At 58.2% G+C, this 27,297-nt stretch overlaps 1 protein-coding gene across 1 annotated transcript; it reads right to left on the bottom strand.

The window, feature by feature from the left end:
* Positions 1-448: 448 nt before the first annotated feature.
* On the bottom strand, positions 449-26,540 carry CSPG4 (chondroitin sulfate proteoglycan 4). Its single transcript, XM_059481853.1, has 10 exons — positions 26,444-26,540; positions 14,045-14,208; positions 9,183-12,761; positions 8,406-8,885; positions 7,854-8,030; positions 4,873-5,071; positions 4,574-4,708; positions 4,265-4,419; positions 3,282-3,465; positions 449-3,108 (listed from the first exon to the last, which is right to left on the bottom strand). The coding sequence occupies exons 1-10, from the start codon at positions 26,538-26,540 to the stop codon at positions 1,205-1,207; spliced, it is 7,074 nt and encodes a 2,357-aa protein (XP_059337836.1). The 3' UTR covers positions 449-1,204.
* Positions 26,541-27,297: the final 757 nt, after the last annotated feature.

The following is a 27,297-nucleotide window of genomic DNA, read 5'->3' as shown; positions in this document are numbered from 1 at the left end:
ATGATCCAGGCAAACACCCAGCTCTGCTGCAGCCCTGGAGTGGGACCACACAGGGTCACTGTTTAGGGAGGGATCACGGGCTGGATTTTATCTTGGGTGAGAGGGGTGCAAGTGGTCCCCCCTGGTCCCTGGGGGCTCATGTTGGCTTCCCACCAGACGTGTGTGAGCAGGATGTGCCCTGTGATGAGATTCCCAGCTGCAGCAGCACTGGGTATTATTGTTGGGTCCCCTCCTGAGCTCAGCGCTCAGTTTTTCCTCTGCCCTCCCTCAGACAGTTTCTATTTAAGTTTTTAAGACTCCAGGCTGGGGAAAATTTGAGCAAGAGCCCAGAATATGGTCCATTACCTCCAAATGTTGCTCAGCAGCTTAAAACAGGCCGGGCAAAGGAGACAGCTTAGGAAAACAGTGATGCACCTCGGAAAAGGCACTTTATTCTGTTTACTTCTGCCATACTGGAGTATACAGTGGAAAACCGTGCTGGCTCCGCTTCTCTGCTCTCCTCTCTGGTTTCACACTGCCCAGGTGAGCTCCAGCCATCCCTCCCTGCCAAGTCCTACCTGTTGTGCAACCCCCCCAGGGCTCGGTGCAATTGGCTTCATGCAGCACACGGCAAGTAGAGAAAGAGCGAGGCGGGTGTTTTTCCAAGTGGGCAGGGACTCCTAAATTCCCCTGGCATTGGCCACAGAATATTTTCTGAGCCTCTGCTCCAGTGTCTCAGTGTCTCAGTGTCTCGCCTAGCCCTGGGGAATTTGGGCAGCTTCATCCCCAGCCTGACTCAGCGCAAGCTGCTCCTCATCCTCCATCTCTTACCAGGAGCTGTGAAAAGCACCCCTGTGGTGACTGTGCTGCCTTCAGAGCAGCCACCACTGGACCAGCCTGGGTGGCTCTGTGGGGACCAGTGTCATCAGGTGCCCCCCAGCACTGTGGCCTCCATCAGGTGGCCCAAATGAGCACCCAAAGTCAGCAATTCCCAGCGATGCTCAGGAATTTTGCCTGTCCCCAGTTGCTTATGCAGTGCCCCCCTCCCCTGCCCAAAGGAGATGTGGGGCTACAAGGTGGGCTGGAGCAGCAGCCCCTGCATCCCCAGGCCCTCCTGCATGTGTGGGATTCCAGCTCCCAGGGAGGAGGAGGAGGAGAGCCGGGAGGAGGTGGCTGGTGGTGCTGCAGGAGGGGCTGGGTGCCCCGGTGGTCGCAGCTGAGCCCTTCACACCCAGTACTGGTTGTTTTTCAGGGGGGGGTTGGAAGTCCGGCAGTACTGCAGGAGCTCGGGGTCCGGAGGTGCCCCAGAGCCCGTGCCAGGGGGCGGGGGGCCCGTGCCCTTGCCCTCCAGGGTGGTGACAGTTGTTAGGGGGATGCTTTGGCCGGGCTCTGTCCTCCGGAAGGTCTCGTGGTCTGGCACGGCGCCGTTCTTGGCCTTGGCGCTGGGGGTGCCCTGCACGTGGTGCTTCCCCGTCTTGTTGCGCTTGTGCAGGTAGAAGAGAAGGGGCAGGATGAGGGCCAGCAGGAGGAAGATGAGGCAAATGGGGATGATGACGCTGAACATGTTGGCCTCAATGAAGCTGAGGAAGGTGCCCCCTGCCCCGGGGCTGGGACTAGTGGTGGCACTGGGGGCCAGCCAGGGAGTGGGGAACATGCCTAGCTCACTGGCATTGGGGCTGCTCCGTGCTGTGCCACGGGGCACTGGGGGTGAGGGTGCCAGTGGGACTGTCAGCAAGGTGACACCGTAGGATTTGGAGGCATTGTAGGGCTCGATGCCATACTCCAGGGATGCCAGCGCTGGTGGCACGCCATCAGCCACCAGCTCGAAGACAAAGCTGTCCCTCTGCAGGGGTTGTTGGGTGTCCCCAGCATCCAGCACCTCCAGCCCCACCAGCCCCTGCTCCAGCTCGCTCTGGCTGAAGGTTTCGATGGGGGATGTGGGCTGTCCTGGATCCCTGGGTACCCTCACAAGACGGCTGGCATGGGGCGCCCTGCGGACCTTGAAGACTGGCACGCTCTTGGTGTGGTTGGCCAGCTCACTGGCATCGAGGACACTGGTGTCCAGGAGGGCTGTGGTGCCTCGGGGCCACAGGCTGCCCGCTCGGGTCTTCACCGCAGCTCGGACGGTCACGTTCACCACCCCGCTCCTGTTCCCGGCCCGCGAAATGGCAACGAACTGGAAGTCATCCTGAGGGGACCTGAGGTCACTGAAGGTGAACGTCACCTCCCCACGATCCAGCTGCTTCTGTGAGAAGCCCCGTGATGGCTTTTGGTTGACTTGCAGCTGTCCAAACCTGGGCTCCCTGGTGATCCTGTACAGGACATTCCCTGCCCCTCGTGGTGCGGCACCCAGCAGGTGATGCTGGAACACGGGGGCCCTGTTCAGGTCTTGGGGCACCTCCAGCAGTGATGGGCTGGCAGTGGTGCTCAGGACAGGCAGCACCTCGATCTCCAGTGAGGTCTGGATGGGTGGGTGGTGGCCACTGGAGAGGCTCAGGGCTAAGGAGCCTGGGGCAGGGCTCCCAGTGGCAACGAACACCACGCGGCCAGCGTTGACATCCGCCTGGGTGAAGCGGCTGATGGGCTCCCGGGGGTCGTGGGCACTGGCCACGTGGCCAGAGAGGGGTCTCTGGAGGACGCTGTACACCATCTCCTGTGGGGACACCAGCGGATCTGCCACATCCAGGTACTCCTGTGACAAGGTGACCACGGAGCCTGGCGGCACCTGCAGCGCCCCTTGCCGCTTCACCACCCGTGGTGCCGCGGGGCTGCCGGCCACTGTTATGTTGAATGCTTCAGAGATGACCACCCCATCCTGTGGAGGACGGACAGACCGCTGCTCCTGGGGCTGGAGCCACGCCCTGAAAGTGAAGTGGTCTTTGGAGACGCTGTCCCCACCATGGGCGTACACCAAACGCCTCGCTGCCAGGTCTGACTGCAGGAAGAATGGCCGTGACTGCTCCAGGGGCACACCGGCCACCAGGAGCTGTCCATGAGCTGGTGGCTCTGTCACCAGGAAGACAACATCATATCCAGCCCGCTCAGGGACCAGGATTCTGCTCAGGAGGTTGGAGGCATCCAACACCGAGGTGTCAATCTCAGCCTGCTGAGCCCTTGTGAGCTGCAGACCTGGAGAGAAAAGGAGTAAGAATCAATGAATGAAAGTTGGTCAGGGTTTGTTGCAGCGATGGAAGAAGGAATTGGATGCAGTTTTAGATGTTGAACAGCACATTTGTCTTCTTCAGACAAACAAGCCCTCCTGAAGAGCTGGTTTATCCCATGCTTCCTCATCCTACCCTTACCTGTGTTTTTCCAAAGCTGAGTCAGGCGCTGGGGACAATTCTCCTCGAAGGAGATCAGGACGAGGAGGATGAAAGAATCAGAGATGGTCGTGGGAGTGACCACACGGAAGCGGATGGCATCTTGGGCCAGCCAGAAGGGCTGGCCTGGCATCTCGTGCTGGTAGAAAATCAGCTCGCTGTCCACCTGAAAATTTACATAAACCCTTGACTCTGGGATGGAGTAACTAAGCTGTCATTAGGTAAGAAATGGGGATTTTCACTAGCCATGGCACAGTAGTGACCATGGAGAGCTCATGGTGTTTCTTGACCAGGATGTGAAATTGTGGCTGCCCCATCCCTGGAAGTGTTCAAAGCCAGGTTGGACAGGGCTTGGAGCAAACTAGTAAAAGGTGACCCTGTCTGTGGGGGGGAACAAGGTGACCTTTAATCTCCCTTCCAACCCAAACTCTTCTGTGACTCTGTGATGTTTCTCCCAGCAATTAGGGGAATTTAGGCTCAGAGGAATGGTTGAGGTTGCTCAGCATCCTCTGAGGGTGAGCACAGCACAGAGGAGCTTCCAGGGAGGGTAAACCTATGTGTCTCTGAGTGATGGAATAAAATAAGACCCTTGCTAGACCCTGCAAAATTTGGCCCCTCAGGAGAAGGGTTTTTCCAGAGCAGGGGTGAAAAAATCATGCTTGGCTCTTCCCTTCAGCAGCAGCCACGCTGGCTGGCTCTGCAGCCGGGAGATGGCCTAGGAAAAGGGATTATAGCTCCCTCAGCCTCCCCCAGTGCTAAATCCAAGGCTGAGGCAGCAGCTCTTAATCCCTCTTAGCAGCTGGTGGCAGAGCTGGGAAAGTCACAGCACGGCTGGAACCTTGTGCTGCCTCCTGCCTGGGATCAGGGGCCTGTGGTGGGGCTCATACTGGGACCCCCATGTGTGGTGGGGGGTGATGAAGGGCTGTGTTTGGGGTTCTGGGGGGCTGGAGGAATTGAAATCTCACCTGGGCTTGGGTGAAGTTCCTGATTTCCTCCCCCTGTGAGGTGGTCAGCCTGCCCAGGCGTGGGGCTTGCTCAATGCTGTAGTACAGAGCGGTGGAGCTGGTGGGGCTGTTGCTCACTGCCTGCAGGTTCTGGCTGGTGATAGGCTGCAGGGCACCTGGAAAACACATCCACTATGGATTTTAACCAGTCACCTTGCCACCCACCGGCAACCTCTGCCAGGGGCATCTCAGCAGTGCTTGGGCAAGGGCGGGAGTCCCAAGGGGGCCCCATTGGAACTGGATGAGGATGGAGAATGTGCTGGTACCCACCTGGGCACACAGTGAGGCTCTGCTTCCTGGCCAGGCTGATGACAGGCTCTCTCTGGGCCCTGATGAGGAAGAAGTGCCCAGGAGATAGGTTCTCACCATCCCACAGATCGAAGGCAAAGCCACCATCCAGGGGTCCTGTGGAAAGCACAGACCTGGGCATTTGTGGGGCCAGAGGAGATGCAGCTCCCCATTAACCCATCAGGAATTTTTTGGGATGGGGTTGGCATCCCCTGTGGTGGCACAGTGTCCCCACCACCCTGGGGTGGTGCAGGGGCCTGGGGCACTCAGTGCTGCCCTACCTTGGTGCACGAAGAGGACGAGGCCGTTGTCTATCTGGGCCTGGGTGAACCTCTGGAGCTCCGTGCCGGGCGCTGACCGCAGCACGACCTTCCCGTTGGCCGGGGGCTGGATGGAGTAGGTCACCTCCTCTGCTGGGGAGTCCTCATCCTCGGCACTCAGGATGTGGGGGCTGAGGACAGCCGTGGCCCCTTCCCGCAGCTGGGGGACAGGGAGAGGCTGAGATCCCCCTGCCAGACCCCCGGCACCTCTCCCCTCCTTCCCATCCCAGCTCAGAGCGCTCTGCTGGGTGCCAGAGCACATCCCAGCCCAACAAGGGCGCCTTGTCTGCCTCCTGGGGACGCCTCCAGCCTCTGGCCTCTGCCCAGCCCTGCGTCAGCGCTGCCGTGTTTGCCAGCACGTGCCACACAGCTGGGTCTGCTGGAGGGCAAGTGTGCCTCAGTTTCCCCAGGTCCTGGAAATGGAAGAGGGCACGGTGCCCTGGGGCAGGGGCTGTGCCTTTGGGACCTTGCTTTGCAAGGAAGGGGTTTTAGTGGGGTGCACAAGCTGCTGCTGGGCACACAGTGACCACAAGCAGCCCTGTCTCTCCCTGACTGGGTGTTTCTGCTCACTCCTGCTCCCATCCCAGTGTCCCAGTTTCCATCCCACCGCCCCCTCACAAAGCTGCAGCAAGGCCCGCTGTCCCAGCAAACCCTCCAGGAATGACAAATATGTGGCTGAGTTCAGAGCCACTGAGGAATTTCCCAGGACCACTTCCTCCCATCCAGTGGTGCTGACCCTCACGTGGGAACATTGCCACCCCAAAAACCTTGGCATCTCCCATCTCCAGCTGGAGGCAACGATTTTCCCTGCTCGTGACCCTGTGCCACATCCCCATCTTGGCAGACCACAGGGATGAATGTTGTGCTGCCAAACAAGTCCTGCCCACACAGCCCAGAGCTGCCCTTTGCCCTCAGGATGCCTGGAAATCATGGGGTGCATGGATGGAGCTGTGCCAGGGCCCGTGTGGGGTGGAGGGGTGGCATGTGCAGCATCCCACAGCATAATGGGGCTGGGACCTTGGAAATCTGCATCTCGGGAATCTGCAGGACAACACCCAGGCAGGCGCTGGAGGAGGTGCTCTGCTGGATGAGCTCTTTTCTGCTGTTTTCAGCTGGCCTAACCCAAAACATTGCTTGAGTGGGTGTGGGTGCCGACAGAGAAATTGAATCCCTCAGCAGTCCCCACGGGATGGCAGAGGCAGGCTGGAAAACACAGCTTTGGAGAGGCAGGGTGGGGGAAGTGCTGCTGGACACACAGCCGGGACAGGAGCCTCACTGAGCTCTTTGGGCTGCTTCCTCTCCCCAGCACCCACAGCAGCTGGAACTGCAGTCACACTGGGGGCTTGGAGCCATAACAAACTCCCTGTGGGCAAAGCAGGAGGGATGGCAGCCCTGGGGCACCGCTGTCCCCTGGGAAGGGACAGTTTGAACAGCTGGAGCAGCTCTGCTCCCAGCCCGGAGCCTGCACTGCAGGAGCTGACCCATTTCTCCCTGCTCCTCATTCTCTCTGCATTATTAAAGCCTTCCCCTGGCTCTGTGCTCGCTCACTCTGGGCTCTTTGTGTTTGCTCAGCCTCCGTGTCGCCTCCGCTCCCGGGGAGCGTGGCCGGCTGCTCCAGGGTGGTGGAAGCCTCTGCCTCGGTGGCACCCAGCCATCCTTCCTTCAGATCCAGCCCAAAAACTGCTGCTCCTTCCCAAGGGGCTCCACTTTGGGGTCTAGACCCAGCCTGTTGTCCTTCGGCATCCCTGGAAACCTTTGTGCAATCCCTCTCCCGGGCCTGGCCTGACCTTTAAACACTGAAGTCATCCCTCAGCAGAGCACAAACACGGCAGGGCCGGGCCTCTCCCATCATTCCCGTTGGGGGAAGGAAGCTTTTCCCTGCTCCAGAGCTCCTCTGGGCAGCTGTGGTCACTCTTCCCAGGGTGCTAAGGGATTCCCAAGGAAAGGCAGACATGTTGCTGCCTCAGAGTTCAATTTTAGGAGGTTTTTCTGTCTTTTCACCCTTATTCTTAGCATGATGGCTGGGGGGAAGGGAAGGCCATGCTTACACTGGATGTTTGGAGTGGGGAAAAGGAGCTGGCATGGGCCCAGCAGCTGAGGGGTCAACTTCTCCCTGAATTTTGGCCCAGGTGAAGCAGGTCTACCAAAGGGATTTGGTCAGAAGCTTCCTGGGCTGGAGGGGGAAAACTGGGGCAGGCACAGAGCTGGGGCCTGGGTACCTCCCAAACTTTGCTGGTATCCCTCAGAATGGCTGTCTCTGGGGCCAGGCAGGGCAGCCCCTTCCCCTGGGGCATCTTCTCCAGAGTCCAGGCTCCCAGAACCCTTCCCAAGGCAGCTGTGTGATGATCCCCAGGGAGTAGATTGCTTTCCAGCTGCCAGTCTGAGAAATCCCAGATCTGGGATAGTGAAAATGAGTGCAGGGCGGTGGGGGGAGGCATGATTGTGTTCCCTACTAAATTCTTTGCTGGAATTTTGCATTAGCGACCCCGAATGGGACAGGGAGGGGTTGGAAGCAGAAGGTGGGAGTTCAGCAGCAGCTGAGACCTCTTCCCTTCTGCCTGGGATGGACGAAAAGAGAGGTGTGAGAGCTGCCCGGATGACTGAGTGAGCAATCCCAGCCTGTGTTGGTGAAAGGCGGGCAGGCTGCTCCGGGAGCTGCCGGGGATTATCCCGCGGGCGGGCAGGGCTGCGGAGGCGCTGCCGCTGCCGCCGTGGCAGCGCCGGGAGCGCGGGGCGATGCTCCCACCTCGCGGCCGCTCCCCGCACCAGCTGGGGGCGAGCCCCGCTCGTTCTCCGCCTCCTCCAGAGCCTCGCCCCGGCGGGAAACGCTCCTCCCTTCCCATTGCCATTGCCATTCCCGGCGGTCCGCCTCTGGGCGGCAGCCCGGCTCTGCCGAGCGCGGTCTCCACGCCGGTTCCCTCCCCGCGGCCTCTCAGCCTCACCTGCAAACCGGCGTTGACCTTCAGCCGGGGCGCCCTGGTGCTGCGGGGCAGGATGGTGATGAACACAGTGCGGGCATGGCTCTGCCGGGACACCTCGGAGGCGTTGGCCAGGATGGTGAAACTGTCACTGAGGGATCCGCGACCATCCTGCCTGTACTGGATCTGCTGGTTCTCCACCTGCGGGGCGAGGGCCAGGTGATCCTCCACGGAGGACACAGCCCACCGGCCCCTCTGGGGAGGTGACCCTGAACCGTCCCGGGAGGATGATGGCAACCCACTACAAGCTCAGGGGTAATAACTCTGTGGGTTCTCTGTGGGAAGCAGAATTGGAGCCCAGCATGGGTGCTCTGCCTGCATCCCCACCCCGTATCCCTTATCCCGTATCTGAGGCTGCAGAGCAAACCCCCCACCCCAAATACCTCCATCCCTTCCGATGGGGAGAGGACTCCTGCAGCCCACCCCAACCTCCTAGTGTGGCTGGGGGCTGGAGGCCACCCCAAGCTGTCCCCAAACCCCTGGGAAAGCAGCCTGGTGGGCAGGTGGGTGCTGTACCTCGCTCCAGGTGAAGCTGTGCAGCCTGCCCTGCTCGGGCCGCTGGCTGCTCAGGAGGGTGCCAAACCGGGGGGGCTCCAACACCCTGAACTCCAGGACGAGAGCTGGGTAGTGGGCGTTGGGAATGCGGAGGATGCTCGAGGAGATGATGGCAGAGCCACCTCCTGGCACTGTGATGTTATGGACATCCAAGGGGACGGTGATGGGCAGCACAACCAGGCTGACCACCACCCCCTCCAGAGGGTCTGCGCCGCGGGCGGTGATGTCCAGGACAAACTGGTCACGCTCCTTGCTGGGCTTGGAGTGGAGGTAGAGGACTCTGCCATTGTTGATGTCCTCCTGGGTGAAGGACTGGATGGGGTCCAGGCTGGGCTGCTCATTCATGTCCTGACTGTGCTGAAGCATTGCCAGGAAGCCGGAGGCTGGGGGCCTGCTCACCAGGTAGACTATGTCTTGGGAAGGTATCTCTTCATGGGTAACCTGGGAGTGTGGGGAGATGAGGCATGAGTGGGAGGGCTGGAAACTGAGGCTGGGCTGCCCCACAGCCCACCTGCTGTGCAATCCATCCCTCAAAGCTTTGCTGTGGGATGGACTGCAAGAACCACCTTACTGAGGCCATGCCTGAAGCCCTCTCTCTTTGCCCCCCGGGCAAAGCCTGACAAAGGCCTTGGCTCTGAGCAGGTGGGAGTAAAATGGAGTACTGGGGGTGGCCATCCTGGTTTGGTGGCCACGGAAGTCATACAGGCATGGGGAATGACTAGAGAAGGGGATACTCACCATTAAGTCCTCCTCCTTGATCCCAGATGCTTCCCCCTGGAAAACATAGATCTCCTTGTGGTTAACTATGCTCAGGGGGCTGGGGTGGGTCTCCAAGAACACGCTGATGGCCAGTGTGTCCTCCACTGCCACCTCATTTGCTTCTACAGTGAACTGGAGCTCATCCCGGGTGTTCCTGCTCCCGTTGTGGTGGTAGGAGATCTCTCCAGCCAGCAGGTCCCTCTGGGAGAAGGCCATGACTGGCTGCTCCCCTCTCAGTATAGTCCCCCACCTTGGGGGCGTGGTTATTAGGAACCGTATCTCTTCATCTGACCTGATGTCCATGTTGGTCTCCAGGCTGAGGACAGAGGAGTCAATGCTCCCCTGGGTGCCCTGGTGGATGACCAGACCAGTGTTGTTGACTATTCTGATGTAGGGGTCAGATGCCTGCACTTCCAGGAGGGCTGTGGTTTGGTGGAGGCCATCCGAGACCTGCAGCTGGATCCAGCCCCGGTCAGCGCCGGAATGGACAAAGAGGATCTTCTTCTTCCTCAAGTCATCCTGTGTGAACCGATAGACCTGGTGGCGCCTGTCATCGACAGACACAATGCTGCCGAACAAGATGTCCTTCCTGGTCAGCACCAGCTGCGCGTCGGAGAAGCCAGAGTCCTTGTCAGTGAAGGCGATGTGGTCAGTGGTCAGCAGGTGCTGCCCATTGCGCACCACGTTGAAGACTCTGTTCACCGCCCGGACAGGGCTGTGGTCATTGACGGGCTGGATGGAGACCCTGAACACGCCCCTCACCTCCTCGGCCTCAGACCCAGCACTGCCCTCGCCCTGCCTGATGGCTACGAAGGGGATGTCGTCCTCCAGCGTCTCAGAGTCATCGTGCTGGTACAGCAGCCGGCGCTGCAGGATGTCGTCGTTGGTGAACTCGGTGATCTCCTCCAGGGAGGCCCAGCCGTGGGACGCAGCCCAGGCCAGCCTCCCGTGCGCTGGCCCCTCAATCACCTCATAGACGTAGTCCATGCTGTTCACGCTCTGCACAAACAAGTGATCCTTGGAGATGACGGCCTGTCCGCCTTCCGGCACGGTCAGCAGCACGTTGGTCAAATTTGGTGCATCGGGGTCCCCACCAATGCTGATTCTGTAGGTGTAGACGGGCGAGTGCTGCTCACCAGCATGGACGCGGAACTGGAAGAAGTCCTCAGCTTGCTGGGAGTTCCTGATGGTCACGCTGTAGCTCAGGCGGTTGTCCTGCAGGTCCTCTTCAGTAAATCCAAAACCTTCAGTCAGCCTGTTGCCAAGCAGCTCCAGGTTTCCCTTTTTGGGAGCCTGGATGATCATGTAGTGGAAGGGAACTGGGGCAGAGTTTGGATCTTCCAGCATTGCCTCCAGCTCCTTGCTGGTGATATTTCTGTGCCGCTTATTCTTCATCTGGAGGGGAGCCATGGTCCTCATCTTAATGGTAGCTCTTTTAATCCTTATGAGGAAGGTGTTGTTTGGCAAGACCTTCTGCCCCACCTGGACTTTGAATCTCACCTCCTCCACGCTGTCTTCCAGACGGTGCTCCGGGTCTGTGCTAAAATACTGGATGCGCCCTTGCTCCAGGTCTTGTTGGTGGAAGGACTCGACTTTTTTCCATTCCCCTCCCATGCTCCCTTGCTTCTGGACCTCACCATACTTCAGAGGCTCCGTGAGGATGTACAGGATGGAGACCCGTTGTTCCACGGCGTTGGTCTCCACAGACAGGTTGGCTGTGGTGATGCGTGCAGCCCCTCCTTGGGAGAGGGAGAGGCCGGTGTTATTGAGCAGGCGGATCTCAGGATCAATGGCCAGGATCCTCAGGGTGGCAATGGGGCTTGGCACGGCGCCATCACTCACCTGCAAGGTGAGCTGTATGTTTGTCCCACCCTGGTGCACATAGACCACGTTGCCAGCTTCCAGGTCCCTGCAGGAGAACTCTTCAATGGGCACTCCAGGGTGGAAGTCTAGCTCCACATAGCCCTCCTCCATCTGCTGACTGTGCAGCTGGAACTCGAGGTCATCGCAGGACGAGTCATCATCCAGGACCTGCAGGATGTCGGTGGTCAGGTGTTTCCGTGTGTGCTTCAGGATTGTCATGTGGTTCCCATGGGGGAAGATCACCTGTGGGGCATCGTTGACAGGGTTGATCATGATGGGCAGCAGGTACACCTGCCCCTGCCGCAGGCACTCTGGGACCCCTTGCTGGGTGGTCACTGTCACCTCCAGCATCAGCTGGTCCATGGGCCCTTCGGAGCCATCGTGGATGTACCTGACTTTCCGATTCACAATGTCTAACAGGGTGAACTTCCTTCTGCTCCTGGACCCGGGAATGTCCAGCTCCAGCTGGCCGTGCCTGGGGTCACTGGTGATGCTGAAGAGGATTTGGGACTGACGGATGTTGGCCAGGCTCAAGTCTACCGTAGGCTGGGCGTGTTTCCACTCCAGGTAGGCCATGCCCCCTTCGGAGACGATGAGGGGGCTGACGTGCAGCAGCCTGCTGATGTTGGCAAAGGCGGGTGGGAAGCTGCTGTCGGGCCGGCATGGCTCCACCACCAGGCCTGGTGCTCCAGAAAAGCCATTTGGAGGTGGGGAAGTGGATGCCTCATCCTGCTCATACACCTCCTCATAGTCCCAGTAGTGGTCCTGCTTCCCACAGCCTACTGTGATGTCCTTTGTGATCACAGCATCCTGCAGGCTCCTCCTCTGCATGTTTATCCGGAGGTCCTCCAAGCAGCCAACAAACGAGTGGTTGGTCATGGTCCACAACGAGATGAAAGAAAGATGGTGCTCCCTCAGCCTCTGCAAAGCTTTTTCATCCATACCTCCAATGAAGAGGTTTCCCTGAAGGTCCAGGTAGTTGTTGATGCCCCGGTTGGACGTGGATGAAGCATAGTAATCGATCAGTATCTCAAACTTGTGGATGTCTGTGTGGACCTTGACGTAGTGTTGCTGCTCGTCGCTGATGAAGACGTTGTTGTGCAGGACGATGACGCCGTTCCCCTTCTCCACAAACCCTCGCAGGCGCCCATTGGAGATCTCCAGGTAGAAGAAGTCATTCTCCAGCCCTGCGTGGTAGATGAGGGGTGCCTGGGTGATGCTCGTCGTTATCACAAACTCGATGGTCGCCTCCTGCCTTGCGTCCCACGTGGGGAATGCAATGTAGGAGTGTGGCCCCGGGAAGCCGAATGGCTCCTCAGGCTCTGCAGAGAACTGTGTGCTGCACCCTTCCTGGACATGGTGGAAGGTCTTGGAGCTGCCATCAGCAGACAGATGGGAGAGGACATCCAGGCCGTTGAATGTCACCGAGTGAAGGCACCCCCTGAAGGGAGGGCTGGCCTGGGCAAGGTAGGGCAGGTCCAGCCTGCCCGTCCCGCCGGCATAGAGGCCGTGCTGGATGTCCAGCTCCCTCGCTGGCCCTGCGATGTCTGCAGAGCTGTTGAAGAGGCCATCGATGGTCAGTGTCATCCTGCCATCTTCCACCAGCAGCTCCACGTCGTGCACTGCCAGGTTATCAAGCTGTAGCCCTGCTGGGGACTGCAAGGTCACCTCCTCCGAGCCCAACTGCAGCCTGGCCTGCAGGGAAAGACACAAAATCCTCAGCTCAAGCGGGACCTCTCCACCTTCCAGTAGCACCTGCATGGACCCACACCCAGGTGCTCGCAAGGGTTTTGGTCCCTTGGTTCACCCCTCCACCTCTGGATGTGCTCCTCCTTCATCCTCCCCATGGGCCTGCCTTCTTCATCCTGCTCTCTGAATTTCTCTAATTTTTCACTCATTCTCAGCAAAACCGAGTCTCAGGGCTGGGCTCCTCCATCTCCCAGTCCCACAGCTGGGCTTTTCCTCTCCCCTCACAGAGCAGCCCTGCCAGATGCTGGCTCCTCCTTCCCTGCCCTGTCTTGCCCACTGCCCTCCATCCTTGCAACCTGGGCTGCTTCCAGCCCTTTCCCTGGGAACTGGCAGGGAAAATAGCAGGCTTTGCTCCTCGTGGGCAGCAGCCTGGAGCCTGCCTAAGTAGAGGTTTAGCTGGTGAGACACATGGCCTGCATTAGGGACACCTCTGGCCAGTGGCTCTCTGGCTCTTTTGCTTTGGTTTAATGTGATTGGTAGCCCAGCCCAGGCTGCAGGAGAGGCAGGATGTGTGCCTCGGATGCTCCCTGCTCTTTTTCCTTCATGGTGGATGCCAATACCATAACCACAACAGGGAATTTTATTGCTCTGTCTTGATTGCTTCCCATGTTCCAGCTGGGACAAGGGAGATCTCTTTTTTTCCCCTGGATCCTCTGTGTCTCACCTCCTCACACTGAGGGTGCTGTGCACTGTGTCTGACCACGCAATGCACTCGGGGTGCCAGTGTCGGGGTGTCCCTTTGATCACCCCCAGCATCACCCAGGCAGTGGGTCAGCAGCTTCCCCAGATGGAGCCTGGTTCTCTGTATTTAACCAAATCTTCCAAGACTGTGTCCACTCTCCTCTTGGAGCTCCCTGTCAGGGGTCCTGGCAGCTGGGCTGCCCCTTCATCCTCTCACTGGATGAAGTGAGGAGGACACAGTCTCCAGCTACATCAGGGAAGGGATAGGTTGGATATTAGGAAAAAAATTCAGCAGAAGAATAATAAAGTACTTGAATGCTCTTCCCAAGGAGGTGGTAGAATCACCATCTCTGGATGTGTTTAAAAAAAGACTGGACATGGCACTTGGTGCTATAGTCTAGGTGAGGTGTTAGGGCACAGGTTGGACCCGATGATCTTAGAGGTCCCTTCCAACCTCATCATTCTGTGATTCTGTGAAATCACACTCCCATATATGTACACTTTGAGCCATGACAGAGCCCCCAGCCCATGGAGAGGGGGGTGCTGACCTGCAGGCGGCCGGCTCGCAGCTGGAGCAGGAGGTGGTCGGGCTGGCCGGCAGCCAGGAAGAGCAGCCCGTTGCCCTGGCTGGTGAACAGCTGCAGCCGCAGCCGCACCGCGCGCGACGCGTCCGACAGCGGCATCTCCACGAAGCTGTCCCCGAAGAAAGAGGCTGGGGAGAGAAGGGAGAAAGGTCAGGCAGGGAAGGACACCTCCTGCAAGCCCCGTCCAGGTGGGTGCTGTGGTTATGGAGCCCATCCATCAGCCCTTCCCTTGTTTGCCGTCTGACAGGTTGCTGGAGTCCAGCAGCCTAAAAAGGCCCTTGCGGGAGAGTCTGTTTTTCTGATTTTCCTAAAGATATCCTAGAATGGGCTTGGGTTGGAAGGAAACTTAAAGCTCATCTAGTCCAAGTCCCCTGCTAAGGCCTATGACATTTCACTTTCACAAGGGACCTGCAGCTTCTCACCTCTATCTCCCCTCTTCCTTGCCCTCCACTTTGGAAAAGACGCAGAAATTTTCCACTGTCCCAGGTTGCTCCAAGCCCTGTCCAACCTGGCCTTGGACACCTCCAGGGATGGGGCAGCCAGAGCTTCTCTGGGCAACCTGTGGCAGGGCCTCAGTACCTTCTGATTAAAGGAACTGTGTTTCTCCTCAGTGCAGGAGGAATAAACAGGAGTGTCAGTGATCCATAGGTGGATGTGACAGTGGATGGAAACCTCAGCTCAAAGTGGGTGCCTGGAGATGCAGCTGGAACACGTTCAACACCCAGTGTGCATCAGCCCTGGAGGACTCAGCTCAATGGCATGTGGTCATGAAATGACAGACTGTGTCACAGGGCAGAGGCAGGAGAGTGCAGGATTAAGAGTACAGGGAGTGGCCAGGCTTAATTTTAGAGCGCTTTTAGTTTTTAGCTGACTCAATGCATGCATGTGCATCTCACACATGTCAAATGTGTGTGGCTGGGGCCTGCAGCCACCCATCCTGCTTGGCTGTGGCAAAGCTCTGTGCTTAAGCATAAACACTGCAGCCCTGTAAGCTGGAAATGTTTGGGGAGGATATGTCAGGGACGGGGGCAAATGCACATTTTCAGTCCATATGTAGTCACAGGCTCTGCTGGAGTTTATATGTGTGAAGCTTTCCTGCTGTGCTTTCCTAGAGCACTTATCAGATCCACCCAGTGGGTGAACTACACTTTGGTTTGGGGTCCCAGATCTGTCTTGCTGAACTAGAACAGGAATTTGGTTTTCAGGGTCCCAGCCCCTGATCTTTTTTGGAGGAGGCAGGGATGGATGTTGGATGCTGGGGTGACACCAATCTTCTGCACAGTGAGGTCTGGGTATAAACACCCACATCTGTTCTTAAAATTGTTTCCCTGGATGCATTTTCCTCTTACCCAAGTTTCTGTGGGATGACCAGGCTGGGAATGGGCAATGCAGGCTTTGCTCACAGGGTGGTGCACTAAGTGAAAACCCAACCCTGCAGGACAGCCACAGTCACTGAGGCATTTGGAAGGGGACCATCTGTAGAGGTGATGGCAAAAGTTGGAGTGGCAGAGACAGAGTCGGAACACTCTGATTTAACTTTTCCCATTTTCTTCAGAGCTGAGCCCTGCAGTGCCTGGGGGAAGCTTTCCTGAGCCCTTTGGGAATGGGGAGACCTCCTTGTCCGGGACACCACAAAAAAATCATTTCCTGCCACTGGCAGCAGAAGAAAGTGCCTCAGTTTTCCCCTGTGGTCTGGGAGGATGACGTGGGTGTTGCAAAGGACCATCACCCCACCCGTTCTGGACAGGGAGGAAATGGCACCATGGAAATATTTGGCCTTTGCTGCAAGACCGAGCCCTTTGCCCAGCCCAGGGCAAGGCTGTCAGGGTGCCTGCTGCTGGCATGGGGCACTTTGGCTTCCTTGTCCTCTCCAGCGCAGCCAGTGACTCAGAGGAGCTGTTCTGTTCTCTGCAGGGCTCTGTCCTTCCCTGACCTTCTCCCTCCTTCCCATGGTCCAGCAAAACCAGCCTTGCCCAGCGGCCAAGGGTGGTGGTGGGTGCTGGGGCTCTCAGCACCGCCTTGTCCTGGGGCTTGGTGACCAGGAGTGACGTGGCACAGTGGAAAAGGGAATGTTCCTGTCCCTCCTTGCACAACCACAGGCACACGTGGTCCCCAGAGACATCCATGGACGTTATGTGCTGCCTCCCAATGAGCTTCCCTGAGCATGCTCCATGCTCCAGCTCCCACTGGGATTTTGCTACATTTTAGTGGCTTCCCCTAATTCAAAAATGTTTTTCAGATGGGTACTGAGTGGCTGCTCTCACAGGGAGGGAAAGCTTGGCTGGGCTGGACTCACCAGCAGCTCCCATGCCCGCCAGGGGCTGGGCAGTGTCTCGCTGTGGGTGCTGGGGATGAGGGTTTGGGGTTGCTCCAGCAAGGCCAGTTTGTTTTCCAGTGTGCCAGGGGGCACCAGCTCCTGCAGCCAGCACATTTTGTCCTGCCTGCACTCCACCAAAGCTGCCAGAAATGTTTTCCTTGTTCTCTCATAAAATTCTAATAATAAAAACCTCCCAGAGGTGCGGATGCCTAGGGGAGTGGTGCTGTTTGTTGGGGAGGAGGAAGGACCCTTGCCTGGATCCAGGAGGCGCTGAAATTTTTCTCCAGCAGCAGAGGCAGTTACTGTTGTTTGTCCTCCCAAATTCCTGCTTTATTTCAGGGCCACTCTCCTCCTCCCTCATCAGCCCAGCCAGGATGTGAAACCACTTAGCCTGTGACATTTCACTTTCACAAGGGACCTGCAGCTTCTCACCTCTATCTCCCCTCTTCCTTGCCCTCCACTTTGGAAAAGACGCAGAAAACATGGATTTTTGGGTTTTTTTTTTTGGAAATGCATTTTGCTCTGCAGGAGCCTCCATGGGACAGGGTGCCCCATCCTGGTCCATCACCTGAAGCAAGCAGGGACTTCCAGGCACCCACCCCCATCCTGGGCAGGCTCAGGTGAGCTGCTGGGATCATCCCATGAGGATGAGTTCCCATGCCCCAAAAGCACCTATCTCAAGTCATCAAAGGCTGCCACCATCATACCGCAGGAGTGTTGTGCCCCTCATCCCTGGATGCAGATGCCCAAGGGGACCCCTCCTCTCCTGCCATGGGGAGCAAGAGTTCCCCAAATCCTGGCCACGGGTTGGAGTGGACACCCCAGATGTCCCACTCACCCCGGATAAAAACAATTGACATTCCCATCTTGCTGCGTCCCACAGGAAATCAGCATGGGTGCCTTGCCAAGCCGATTGAAAGGCGTTGACGAGGAGGCGAGAGCAGCCTCCTCCGTCACAGTTTCCGAGCAGCCAGCCAGCAGCCAGCAGATTATAGACTGCAGTGTCACTTGGGTTTGAGGTGGTTTTTTTTCTTTTTTTTTGTACGGAATAAAACAAGGAGATGAGCCAAGAGCTCTAAGAGGGCTCTGGGAGCAAGGCCCCTGTTCTGGGCCTGCAAACAGCGAGGCCTCCGTGCGAGCCGGGCCTGCCCCAGCGGCCTCCAGCCACGCGCCGGCCCCGGGAGCTCTGGCCCTCTTCCCCTGCTCTCCAGCTGAAAACACGGCTGGTCTGGCCTCTCCAGCAGCGGCTTCTTTGGTGCTCAGGGAATTTTCTGCCTGGGGGAGCAGGAGCAGAGCCTGGGGAGGATCCCCATCCGCTCAGGAGGCTCTCCGAGTGTTTGGGGCTCAGCGAGGCTGTTTTGGGCTCTCCTTTGTGTTTTTAACACGCATCACAGCACAGAAACTTCTCCCAGCTCCTTCCCTGCACGTAGGAGGCTGAAGGCGCCAAGTCCAGGCCCAGGCGAAGGGAAGAGCTGGGAAAGCTCAGCGCAGAGAGGAGCGGCCCTGGGCACGGAGGGTTTGTGCAGCAGGGACAGTCCTGGGTGTATGGAGGGCACGGGGCTAGTGAGGGGCTGCTGCCCTGCCCAAGGCTCCCACCCCAGCCTGGGGCATCCTAGGACAGCATTCTGGGGGGCAAGAGGAGCAGCTCGGGGTACAGCTGAGGGGCTGCAGGGTCCCCATCGCTCTGGCCACGGCAGGACACCGAGGCTGAGGAGGAAGGAGCGGAGCAAAGCCTGCCCGAGGATCGGGTGTGGAGCCGGGGGCTGGATGCTCAACAAGGCTCCATTCAGGCTGCGGTGGGGCAGGTGGGGGCCAGGACCAGCTGTGTTTGCAGGGAGGCGACTGGAATTCATTAAAGCAGCTCTTTAATGAGCGCAGCGGTGCCAGGAGAGCCCCGTGCAGACGCACGCGCCCCCCTGAAAGGCTCCCTGTGTTCGCAGCCGCTTCCCATCCCGGCCACACCGCTTTTCCAGCGGTGGAAAAACAGCCGGGCAGTGAAAGCTCCTTGTTGCCCGAACAGCCCCGGGCTTGTGCGGCCGCTGGTGCGGCCCTGCCCGCCGGCTGCCCTCCTTCCTGCCATTCCCCTGTGCCAACAGGCGGCCCCTGGGCTGTGCCCGCTGCCGGGCCGCCACTGGGCAGCCTGCTGCCATCCTTCTCCACAGCCTCAACCACGGAGCTGGTTTGGAGGTTCTCTGAGTTGTTTGGGGATGGTTTTTTTAATTTGTGTGACTTTTAAGGTAGTGAGGTCACCCACTGCCAGCCTCATTGTGCTGCACGTCCATCGGCTGTGCAAAGGGCGGAGGGGCTGTGGGATGTGAGTACTGGAGAGATTGGGGGGATGTGAACCCCGGAGAGATTCGGGGGATGTGAACATGGGAGAGATTCGGGGGGTGAAAATACCCGAGGGGTTCAGGGCAATGCCAACAGCAGAGGAGCTGGGCCATGTGAACAGCACTGGAAGGGCTCAGGGGTGGCTGCCCAGCGCTGGGGATGCTGCTCAGCAGCTCGGTCCCCTCCTGTTCCCCCCGCAGTGTGAGCTCAAGGCTCCCATCCCGCTGGGTGGGCAGGACCAGCACCGTGGGTGGTCCTGGGGGCTCGGCTCCCTTGTCCCCATCCTGGGGCTCTGATGCCCAATGGGACCTGCAGCCCCCCAGAGCTGGAGCTGGGCTGTGCCCCGTCCCCACACAGGGTGGAGGGGCCACGGGAGGAAGGGATCCAACGGGCTTTTGGAGAAAGGCTTCATTATGCTCCACATTCCCTTCGTTTTATGGTGTGGTTTTATTTATGGCCAGGGAAGGAAATGAGCAGCCTGCGAGGAGGTTAAGGCAAACACCGTAGTGCGCAGCTTTGGCTGGGGCTCTGCTGGGGGGACAAATGGGGGGCTGCTGCCTTCAGACATGCCCTGAGACCCGAGCTGAGCACCCACCTGGGTCTCCACAGCAAAGAGATCCCAGTGCAATGGAGATGAGCTGGGTTTAGTCTGCAGCAAGGGCATTCAAACCCGGCAGGGATCACACCACAGTCCCCTTGTGCCTGCCCCAGGAAAGACTGGGGTTCTGCCTCAAGATTTATGGGATGGGTAGTCACAGGCACAGATCCATCCCTGCTGTGACAGCTCCTGGCACCAAGAAGGACTTTTCCTTTTATTCCCAGTCCCAGTGATTCCAGGGATGGCTGCTCCCACATCCTGAGCCAGGGCTGTGCGTGCTTTTCCAGCCCCAGCAATGGGAATCAGTGCTCTGGTTCTCGCCTCCCCCTCCATCTGGCCCTTCCTCACGGCGGGGCTCCCAGGGGCCGCTGCTTTCCAGGAGTGCTGGCCAGCAGAGATTGCTGGAAAGCAGCACCCACAAAACCACCAGGAAAGCCATGGCTGGTCACCTTCCCAGCTCTGGTCACCTTCCCAGGGCTGCCGACCACCACAAGTGCCATCACCCTTGCTTTGGGCGTGGGAGGAGAGTCCTGGCCAGGGTGCTTTGCTTTGCCCCCATCCCACCCGGGTGGCCTCTGGCTGCACCACGCTGCTTTGAACCCCTCCTCCTGTGTTTATTCCTTCAGTTCCTCTTCCCCGTTCCCTGGCCAGCTGCTCTGCGCTCGCCTTCCCCAGCCTGACAGCTTTGGGGAAAAAACAGCCTTTTCACAGCCCACGGACTCTGGGGTCAGGGGAAAACATGAAAACATGAGAACATGCCCCCTGCTAATTCTGTGCTGTCTGGGAGGGGGCTGCTTGTACCTTCCCGTGTCCTGCCAGCTCCCAACCCCTGCCCAGCGCCTGTGCCTGCTCCTGCCTGCCTTCCCCATCCTTAGGAGCTGTGATACAGCAGGGAGGCCATAAAGCAGGGTCCAGGAGGCTTGGCTAGAGCTCCAGAGCTCCATCGCTTATCCAGCATGGTTTTACGATGATTCAAGCACAGCCCTAAAGCTGATGGTATTTCCTGAGCTCTCCTGCTCAGCCAGATGCAGAGCCATGGAGGGGAGGGCCAGGAGCTGGGAGCCAGCCTGAAACCCCCCACAAAGGTCACAGTGCTTTGGGGAAGAGCTGTGCCCCCAAAGCCTGGCAGCAGCAGAGCAGGGATGCAGAGCTTTTAACGATGAGTGACTCAATGGCTCCGGAGGGACTGAAGGAATCAGCCCAAGCTGGAAGCAGAGTTTGGAGTGTTTGCCCTGGGAAGTGAAGCGGGGGGAGAAAGTGGGAGGATTTGGGGAAGCAGGAGGCTCAATGGGGCTTTTGTGCCGTCCCCTGCAGCGTGACTCAGGCTCGCTCAGGCTCCCGCTGCCAGGAGAAGTTGGCCTGGAAATATTGTATCAGCCCCAGAGGACGTGGTTTCCAAACCATTCGAAGTCGGGTTTTGTTCTATTTCTTTCTGTCTTTTTTCTCTCTCCCAAGCCCTCTTCCCCTGTCTCACAGGCTGGCAGGTCTTCCAGCCCCACCCTGCCCATCCTGGCACCCGCTGCCACCGTGCTCCTCACCCCATCCAGCTGAGGAGAAGCTTGCAGAGCTGAGGAAGAGCATGTGGTGGCACAGGAGGGGACAATCCCAGCCAGCCCCTGGTGCACATCCCACCTGCAGATCCCTGAACCCCATCCCTGCCAGTGGCTGTTCCCAAGCTCAGTGAGGGAAGGAGCTGGCGGGGGTACGGGAGCAGCCGGGCCAGGGATGCTCACAGACAGCCTGGAGCAGCTCGGTGTTACCGGAGAGATCCTGCCTGCTGTCAACAAACAGCCCGCGGCACAGGGGCCGGCTCCAGCCGCCCGGCTCTGATGGTTCCCAGCCCCGCTGGTGTCAAGTGGCTCCCGACGCGCCAGGATGGGGGGAGTTATCAGCCAAAATTGCGGGGGAAGAATGAGCACGAGCAGGAGCCTTGAAACCTCGCCAGAAGATACCTGCTTGCCTTAACTGCAGCATGCAGGGATGGGGAAATGTGTCAAGAGGGATGGCAAAACGTGCAATTGCGGTGTAAAATGTGTAAATTTGGGTTATTCAGCTTTAGTTGTGCTGGTAAGGCAGCACCCACAGCACCCTGCACCCCACAGTGCACCAGGGACCATGGCCAGGATGAGCTTTAGGTGATCCTGAATGCTGTGAGGGGCAGAGAAAAGTGTCTCCACGGACAGAGATGGGGGAAAGAGAGGACATTTTTTGCTCCTCTGGGGCTGACATGCTAAACTGTCTGCAAAGAAAATGAGTATTTTCTTTTTCCCCGCTCCTTCTAGAGCTGAAAGCTTGGTCCTCTCCTGTCCTGTCCAGTCCTCTCTTCCCCCACCCTTCCAGAGGTCCCCCTCCCCACTCCTGCTATCCCTGACTTTTCCATCCATGAGAAACACCCTCTGGGGTGATGTTTATAGAGAAAATAAATGCCTGCTCTATTTGTAGCCCGGGGGGAGGCCTGGCTGGGGGGCTGTGGGGGTGTGGAGGCCGGTGCTCACATCCCCTCCCAGGGCTGCAGGGCTTTCTCAGCCACATCCACCTCGGGCCAAGACTTCCCTCTCTTCTCCCAAGCTCCCAGAGGAAATGACCCTGGTGGGCTCAGAAATTTCTGTGGGATGGGATGTTGAAAACCTTGAAGCCCTTCTGAAGCTCAGTTAACCAGAGGCTGGGAAAGGGAATGGGAAATTCCTGCTGCCCGCCCCTCTCTCTGCCAGGGCTGCACCACGCCAGGGCTGTGAGGTGGTCGAGGATGGGGAGCACCCATCAACACGGCTGGGGATGGCACCACGAGCTCTTGGTGGCTCCAAACCCTCCCATGCCTCGCCTGCCTGCAGCACAGAGGAAAAACAACTTCCAGAAAGCCAAGACTTGGGCAAAAGTAGCAGCAGGGATTCACAGGGCCATCCCCAGCTGACTCACAGCTCTTTCCCCAGCCAGTGAGTCATGGTGATGGATCCAGTGTTGCTTCTCTGTCTCCCTGTCTGGGAGGCACGTGATGGGCCTGGCCACCTCCAAACCGTGTTTGCCCCATCACTCTCTCCACTCCCAGCAGTTTTTGGAACCCTTCTCGGGGCTGTCAGGCAGCCAGGGCAGTCCCTGGGCACAGGGCAGCTCCCAGAGGCACTGCCTGGAGCCATGGGCGGCACACCCGGGGAACGGGGATGGAAAATGGGCATTTGTCACCCTCCTGCATCCACAGCCCAGGGCACAAACATCCCCCACCCCACCCTGATGCCAGCTGAGAGGCCCTGTTTGGTCTGTCCTGAGGGTAAAGGACAGGCAATGCTGACAAACCAGGCAGCAAATGCATGTTCCCTGTCCTGGGGTTGGGAAGAGCTGCAGCAGCCCTGCTCCTATGGATTTTAGCCTGGCTTTGCAGATCCCAGTGCTGCCCTGACTCTCAGCTTTGCTTTGCAAAAGGCTTTGTGAAAGGTTCTCTGACTTCATAGAACATATTGGGGATATGCTTCATGGAATATATTAATATTCTGTCAATACAACAGACTAAAAATGATAAATTATCCTCATATAACAATACCTAACAACATTCTGCTGTATTGGTCAATATATTGTATTGGTAATATATTTTTAAATATATATATATATATATATATATATATTATATATATAATATATACAACCAATATATTTTTATATTGGTAATCTATTTTTAATACATATATACATATTATATATATAACCAGTATATTACATTGGTAAACTCGACCTCCCTTTTTTTGGTCTATTTACCTCAGGAAAGGTCTGAGGAGTTTCCCATGCCAGTGCAGCATGGCAGTGTCCAACCAAACACAGGGCACGATGGATACAGCTCAGAAGGGCTGGTTTGGGACTGAGGGAGCTCTGGTGGGCACCTCATCTCTCTGTGTCTCAAGGGTTTGGAGATGCAGATGCTGAAGGGGCTGGTGGCAAATGAGGCTTGGGACGCCCAGGTGAGAGCTGGGAAGGGCACAGGAGTTTCCAGGAGTGTCCCAGCTGAAGGCTGGGGGTGATGCTCACACTCAGCTTTCCCAAAAAGGAGACAAAGCGAGCCCAGCACCTGGAAAGGGCCGGGGAGCAGCCCCGGGGAGCCGAGGCTGGGCTGGGCCAGGGCCTGCTGTGAACAGTCTGTGCTTGGAGCTTTATTTAGGCACGCAGGCTCCCCCTCCCAGGCCCTGTTCCTGTCCAGCCTTCAACCTGACATGAGCTCCTCGGGGTGAGCTTAACCCTATCCTGCAATCCTGCAGGAATGTACTTACTATATTTTTGCCCACAGCTCTCTGTTGCTAAATATAAGAGTGAGACAAGAATATTCCTCCCCGATTCCCACGATACCAGTTTGTGTTCTCCCCCCTTTTCAGCATTTTTCCTGTTCTTTCCCATCAGCTGGAAACTTTTCCAGCTGCTTTGAGCTATGACCTTAAAACATGTGGCGCGGCCATAAAAAAGAAAGTTTGAATAAATCAGTCAGATTTCCAAAAGTGGAGGAAAGGAAGAGCCAAGGTGGCTCCGTGGAGCTGAGGAACGCGGAGAGAGCAGAAGGGATCCTGGATGGACACCCCAGGGTGTCCCAGACACTGCTCCCTGTCCATGGGCAGGATCCTGGATATGCCAGGATCCCTCCTGCCTCCCCAGGACCCCATCACTGCCTTGGGGTCTGCCTAAACTTTGGAGGGTGTCACATTTTTGGCACCACTTGCTGAAATCTTGGGGTGAACGCTGCTCATGGGGAGTCCACACATCCAATTCTCTCCCTCACTCCAAACCTCCACTAACAGGGATTTTGGGGAAAGGGGAGCCCAGCCTGTGGGTAAACTCACTGAGGATCAGAGGGGAGCCAGGCTGTCGAAAAACAGTTTATAAAGCTTCACACTCTGATGTCAAAAGGACAAGTTTTATGAGTGTTTTTTCTTTTTGGTATAATCCTGTATTTGATGAAGTGGATGATGACTTTTCCCATGCTGGGCTGGGCAGGAAGGCCTGGGTTCCTGAACCTGAGCTTGGAGGGAACACAAAACACAGGCTTCACCCCAAAAACCTCAGCCCTATACTCAGCATGCTGCTCATGGCTTCCCCTGATGGGAACAGGGGATGTTCCACAGTGGGCAGCCCATGGGAACAGCTGGAATGAGCACTGCTGGGCTCAGCAGGGATGTTCTCAGCTGCAGGAGCTGGTGGGAAGCTGCTGCCCAGGCCCAGGGTCACAGCTGGCACATCTGTTCCAGCCCAATGCAGAGACAGTCACCAGCATTTGAACATGAGGGTAAACCCCCTTTTCCTCCCCAGCCCCACGTGTTGACCAGGGAGGTGCCCACTGATCCCCAGAGCCATGGGCGAGTCACCTAGGGATGTCAGTCTGGGGCTCTCACTGAAAGCCATGGGGATTTTGGGTTTTTTTTGGGGTTTCTCCAGCCCCATGAAAAAATTTGGGACTGCCAGGGCAGCCCTCAGACCCACCCTGGACACTGCACAAGCAACAGATCCATGTGGGGAAATCCCATCCCGGGATGGAAAGGTCAGGGCTGGGAGGAAGGAGACCACTTTGTTCATTAACAAAAGGGATTCTTTTTCCACTCAGCTTGCCAGGCACCCTCCTATTTTGGTGCATGACAAAAAATAGAAAGAACAAGGCCTAAGGTAATGAAAGGAGCATGTCCCAGAGGCCAGCTGCTCTCTGGGAGGGAATGGGGACAGCAGGAGACCAACAGCAGCCCTGCAGGTGCTGAGGGCCACAAGGCTGGGCTCTGGGACCATCCTCCTCCTTGCACTGAAACAGGCTTGGATGCAGAAGTTGGTTAGGAAGCAAAAGGCTGGAGGTTTTCAGTAATTCCTTTGGGAACTGCTGAGAGCAAGCTCCTGCCTCTCTGCTGGTCAGAGTCCTGCTCCCTGGGGGGAAGTTTGGGGAAGAGACACTCCTCAGTGAAATGATACATCATTTTTGGGGTGAGTTAGGGACACAAAAGTGCTTTTTAAATGCCCTTCAAGTTCAAAGCTGTAGATGCTGCTGATGCAGTGACCAGTCAGAGCCCAGGCACAGCTTGGAGGGTCAGACCCAGTGGGACAGAGCCTGTCCAGAGCCGTGGAGCCTGCTGAGGCCGGGAGGAGCAGGGCTGTGGCACGGCTGGCAGCATGCTCAGGCTGGACACACGGCCGTGACGAGAGCTGGGTGTGCAAACCTGGCTGTTCTACGGAGAAAACTGGGTATAAATCCCACACCTCTGTCCCGCCGGAGCTGCCAGCCCTGTGCCACCACGGGGGGACCCTCAGCCCCAGCCCTGTGGTCCTACGACCCTTCAGGGGCTGTGCTGATGGGAGAGGTGAGCCACTCACTGACGGGCGGCCCGGGCGGGGACACAGCCGCCCCCGCTGCCGGGCTGCACAGGGGCTGCCCTCGCAGGCGCTCCCGTGGCAGGGCCAAACATGGGCACGGAGGGCTGGCGAGCTCCCTCCCGGTGGCGCCGGGCTTGGCGGGGCAGCCTCGGTGCCTTTCCCCGGCCGGCTGCCCCTGGCGCCGAGCGCGGCCGCTGCGAGCCGCGTCCCACACGGAGCACGGGGCACACACACACACAGAGCACGGGGCACACACACACGCGGAGCACACACACACACACACACACACACACACGGCCCACACGGAGCACGGGGCACACGCACACACACGGAGCACACACACACAGAGCACGGGGCACACACACAGCCCACACGGAGCACACACACACACGGAGCACACACACACACGGAGCACACACACACAGAGCACGGGGCACACACACAGCCCACACGGAGCACACACACACACACGGAGCACACACACACACACGGAGCACACACACACCGTGCTGCTCCGAGCCGTGTCCCACACGGAGCACGGGGCACATACACACCGTGCCCTCTGTGGGAAGCGCCCAGCGAGGCTCCCCCCGCCCTGCGAGCCGCTCCTCTCCAGCCCCCGCTCGCCCACACGCCCTGCCCCAAAACACAGCGCTGCTGCTAGCCTGGCGACTGCACCGCCACCCGAGAGGGACAGCCCGCATGGGTCACCCGTGTCCGCTGCCTCCCCGGCTCTCCCAGGAGCAGGATTATCCCCAAGGATTGTCACTCTCGGTTTGGGGACAGGACTCACCTCCGGCAGGGGGTCCCGCGCTGAGGGGCCGGGGGTGGCCGGCCAGCAGCAGCAGCAGCAGCAGAGTGGGGGTGGCGATGCCACCGCGGGCACCCATCGCGTCCCCGGGGCTGCGGGACGGCACCGCCTCGGCCGGCGCCTGCTCCAGCCCGGGCTCCCGCTACTACTATATTTAATAAAGCGGAGCGAGGGAGGGACCTGCAACTTCTCCCGCCTGTCAGAAAGGAGAAGTTCGCTCAGATTACAACCCCAATTTTTCCCCTCTTAAAGAGCTAGAGGCCCTCGCCACCCACACCCGCTCCTGAAAGCAGCCTTGTTCCCGCCGGCCACGGAGGGAGGAGCGGGACAGAGCCCGACGTGGGGTGCGAGGGGCGGCTCCGGAGGCACCGCCTGCTCAGGGCTGAGCAGGATGTCACAGTCCCAAAATACTCTGGCTTGGAAGCGACCCACGAGGATCATCGAATCCGACTGTTCAGTGAGCGGCCCGTGCAGGGATCAAAGCCTGGTGCTATTAGCGCCGTGCTCCAACCCACTGGGCTAATCTCCACAGATCCCTCGGCACTTCTGGGGGAGCAAAGCCAGTTCCTGGTGCGCACGCAGACCCAGATCAGTGACTCTGATGGTCCCAAAGCTGCTGTTACCCACCCTGGCCGTGTTCCTGCAGACCTCACACCTCTCTCAGCTGGCAGCCATGCTGACCTTTGGCCCTCAGGGCTCACAGCACTCCAGCTGTGCTAGCACAACACTGGGAAAGAACTTTCCAGCTTCTCCTCCTGTCGCAAAGCTGATTTAGGACAAGGCCACCACCCTTTGGACACTCAGCATCCCCCCAGCCTGGCTCCCTGCTCATGCCC

This window comes from Ammospiza nelsoni, chromosome 14, assembly GCF_027579445.1.
Source record: "Ammospiza nelsoni isolate bAmmNel1 chromosome 14, bAmmNel1.pri, whole genome shotgun sequence".
NCBI classification, from domain to species: domain Eukaryota; kingdom Metazoa; phylum Chordata; class Aves; order Passeriformes; family Passerellidae; genus Ammospiza; species Ammospiza nelsoni.
Note: the sequence above shows the minus strand (reverse complement) of the source record. Positions and strands in the feature narration are given on the sequence as shown.

Bases quoted from the DNA above. Each gene is read 5' to 3' on its own strand.
- CSPG4 (XM_059481853.1), bottom strand. From the start codon at position 26,540: ATGGGTGCCCGCGGTGGCATCGCCACCCCCACTCTGCTGCTGCTGCTG. The intron at 8,886-9,182 runs GTGAGTATCCCC...CCACACTCCCAG, and splicing joins TCAAGGAGGAGGACTTAATG to GTTACCCATGAAGAGATACC. The intron at 3,466-4,264 runs GTGAGATTTCAA...GTAAATTTTCAG, and splicing joins GGAACTTCACCCAAGCCCAG to GTGGACAGCGAGCTGATTTT.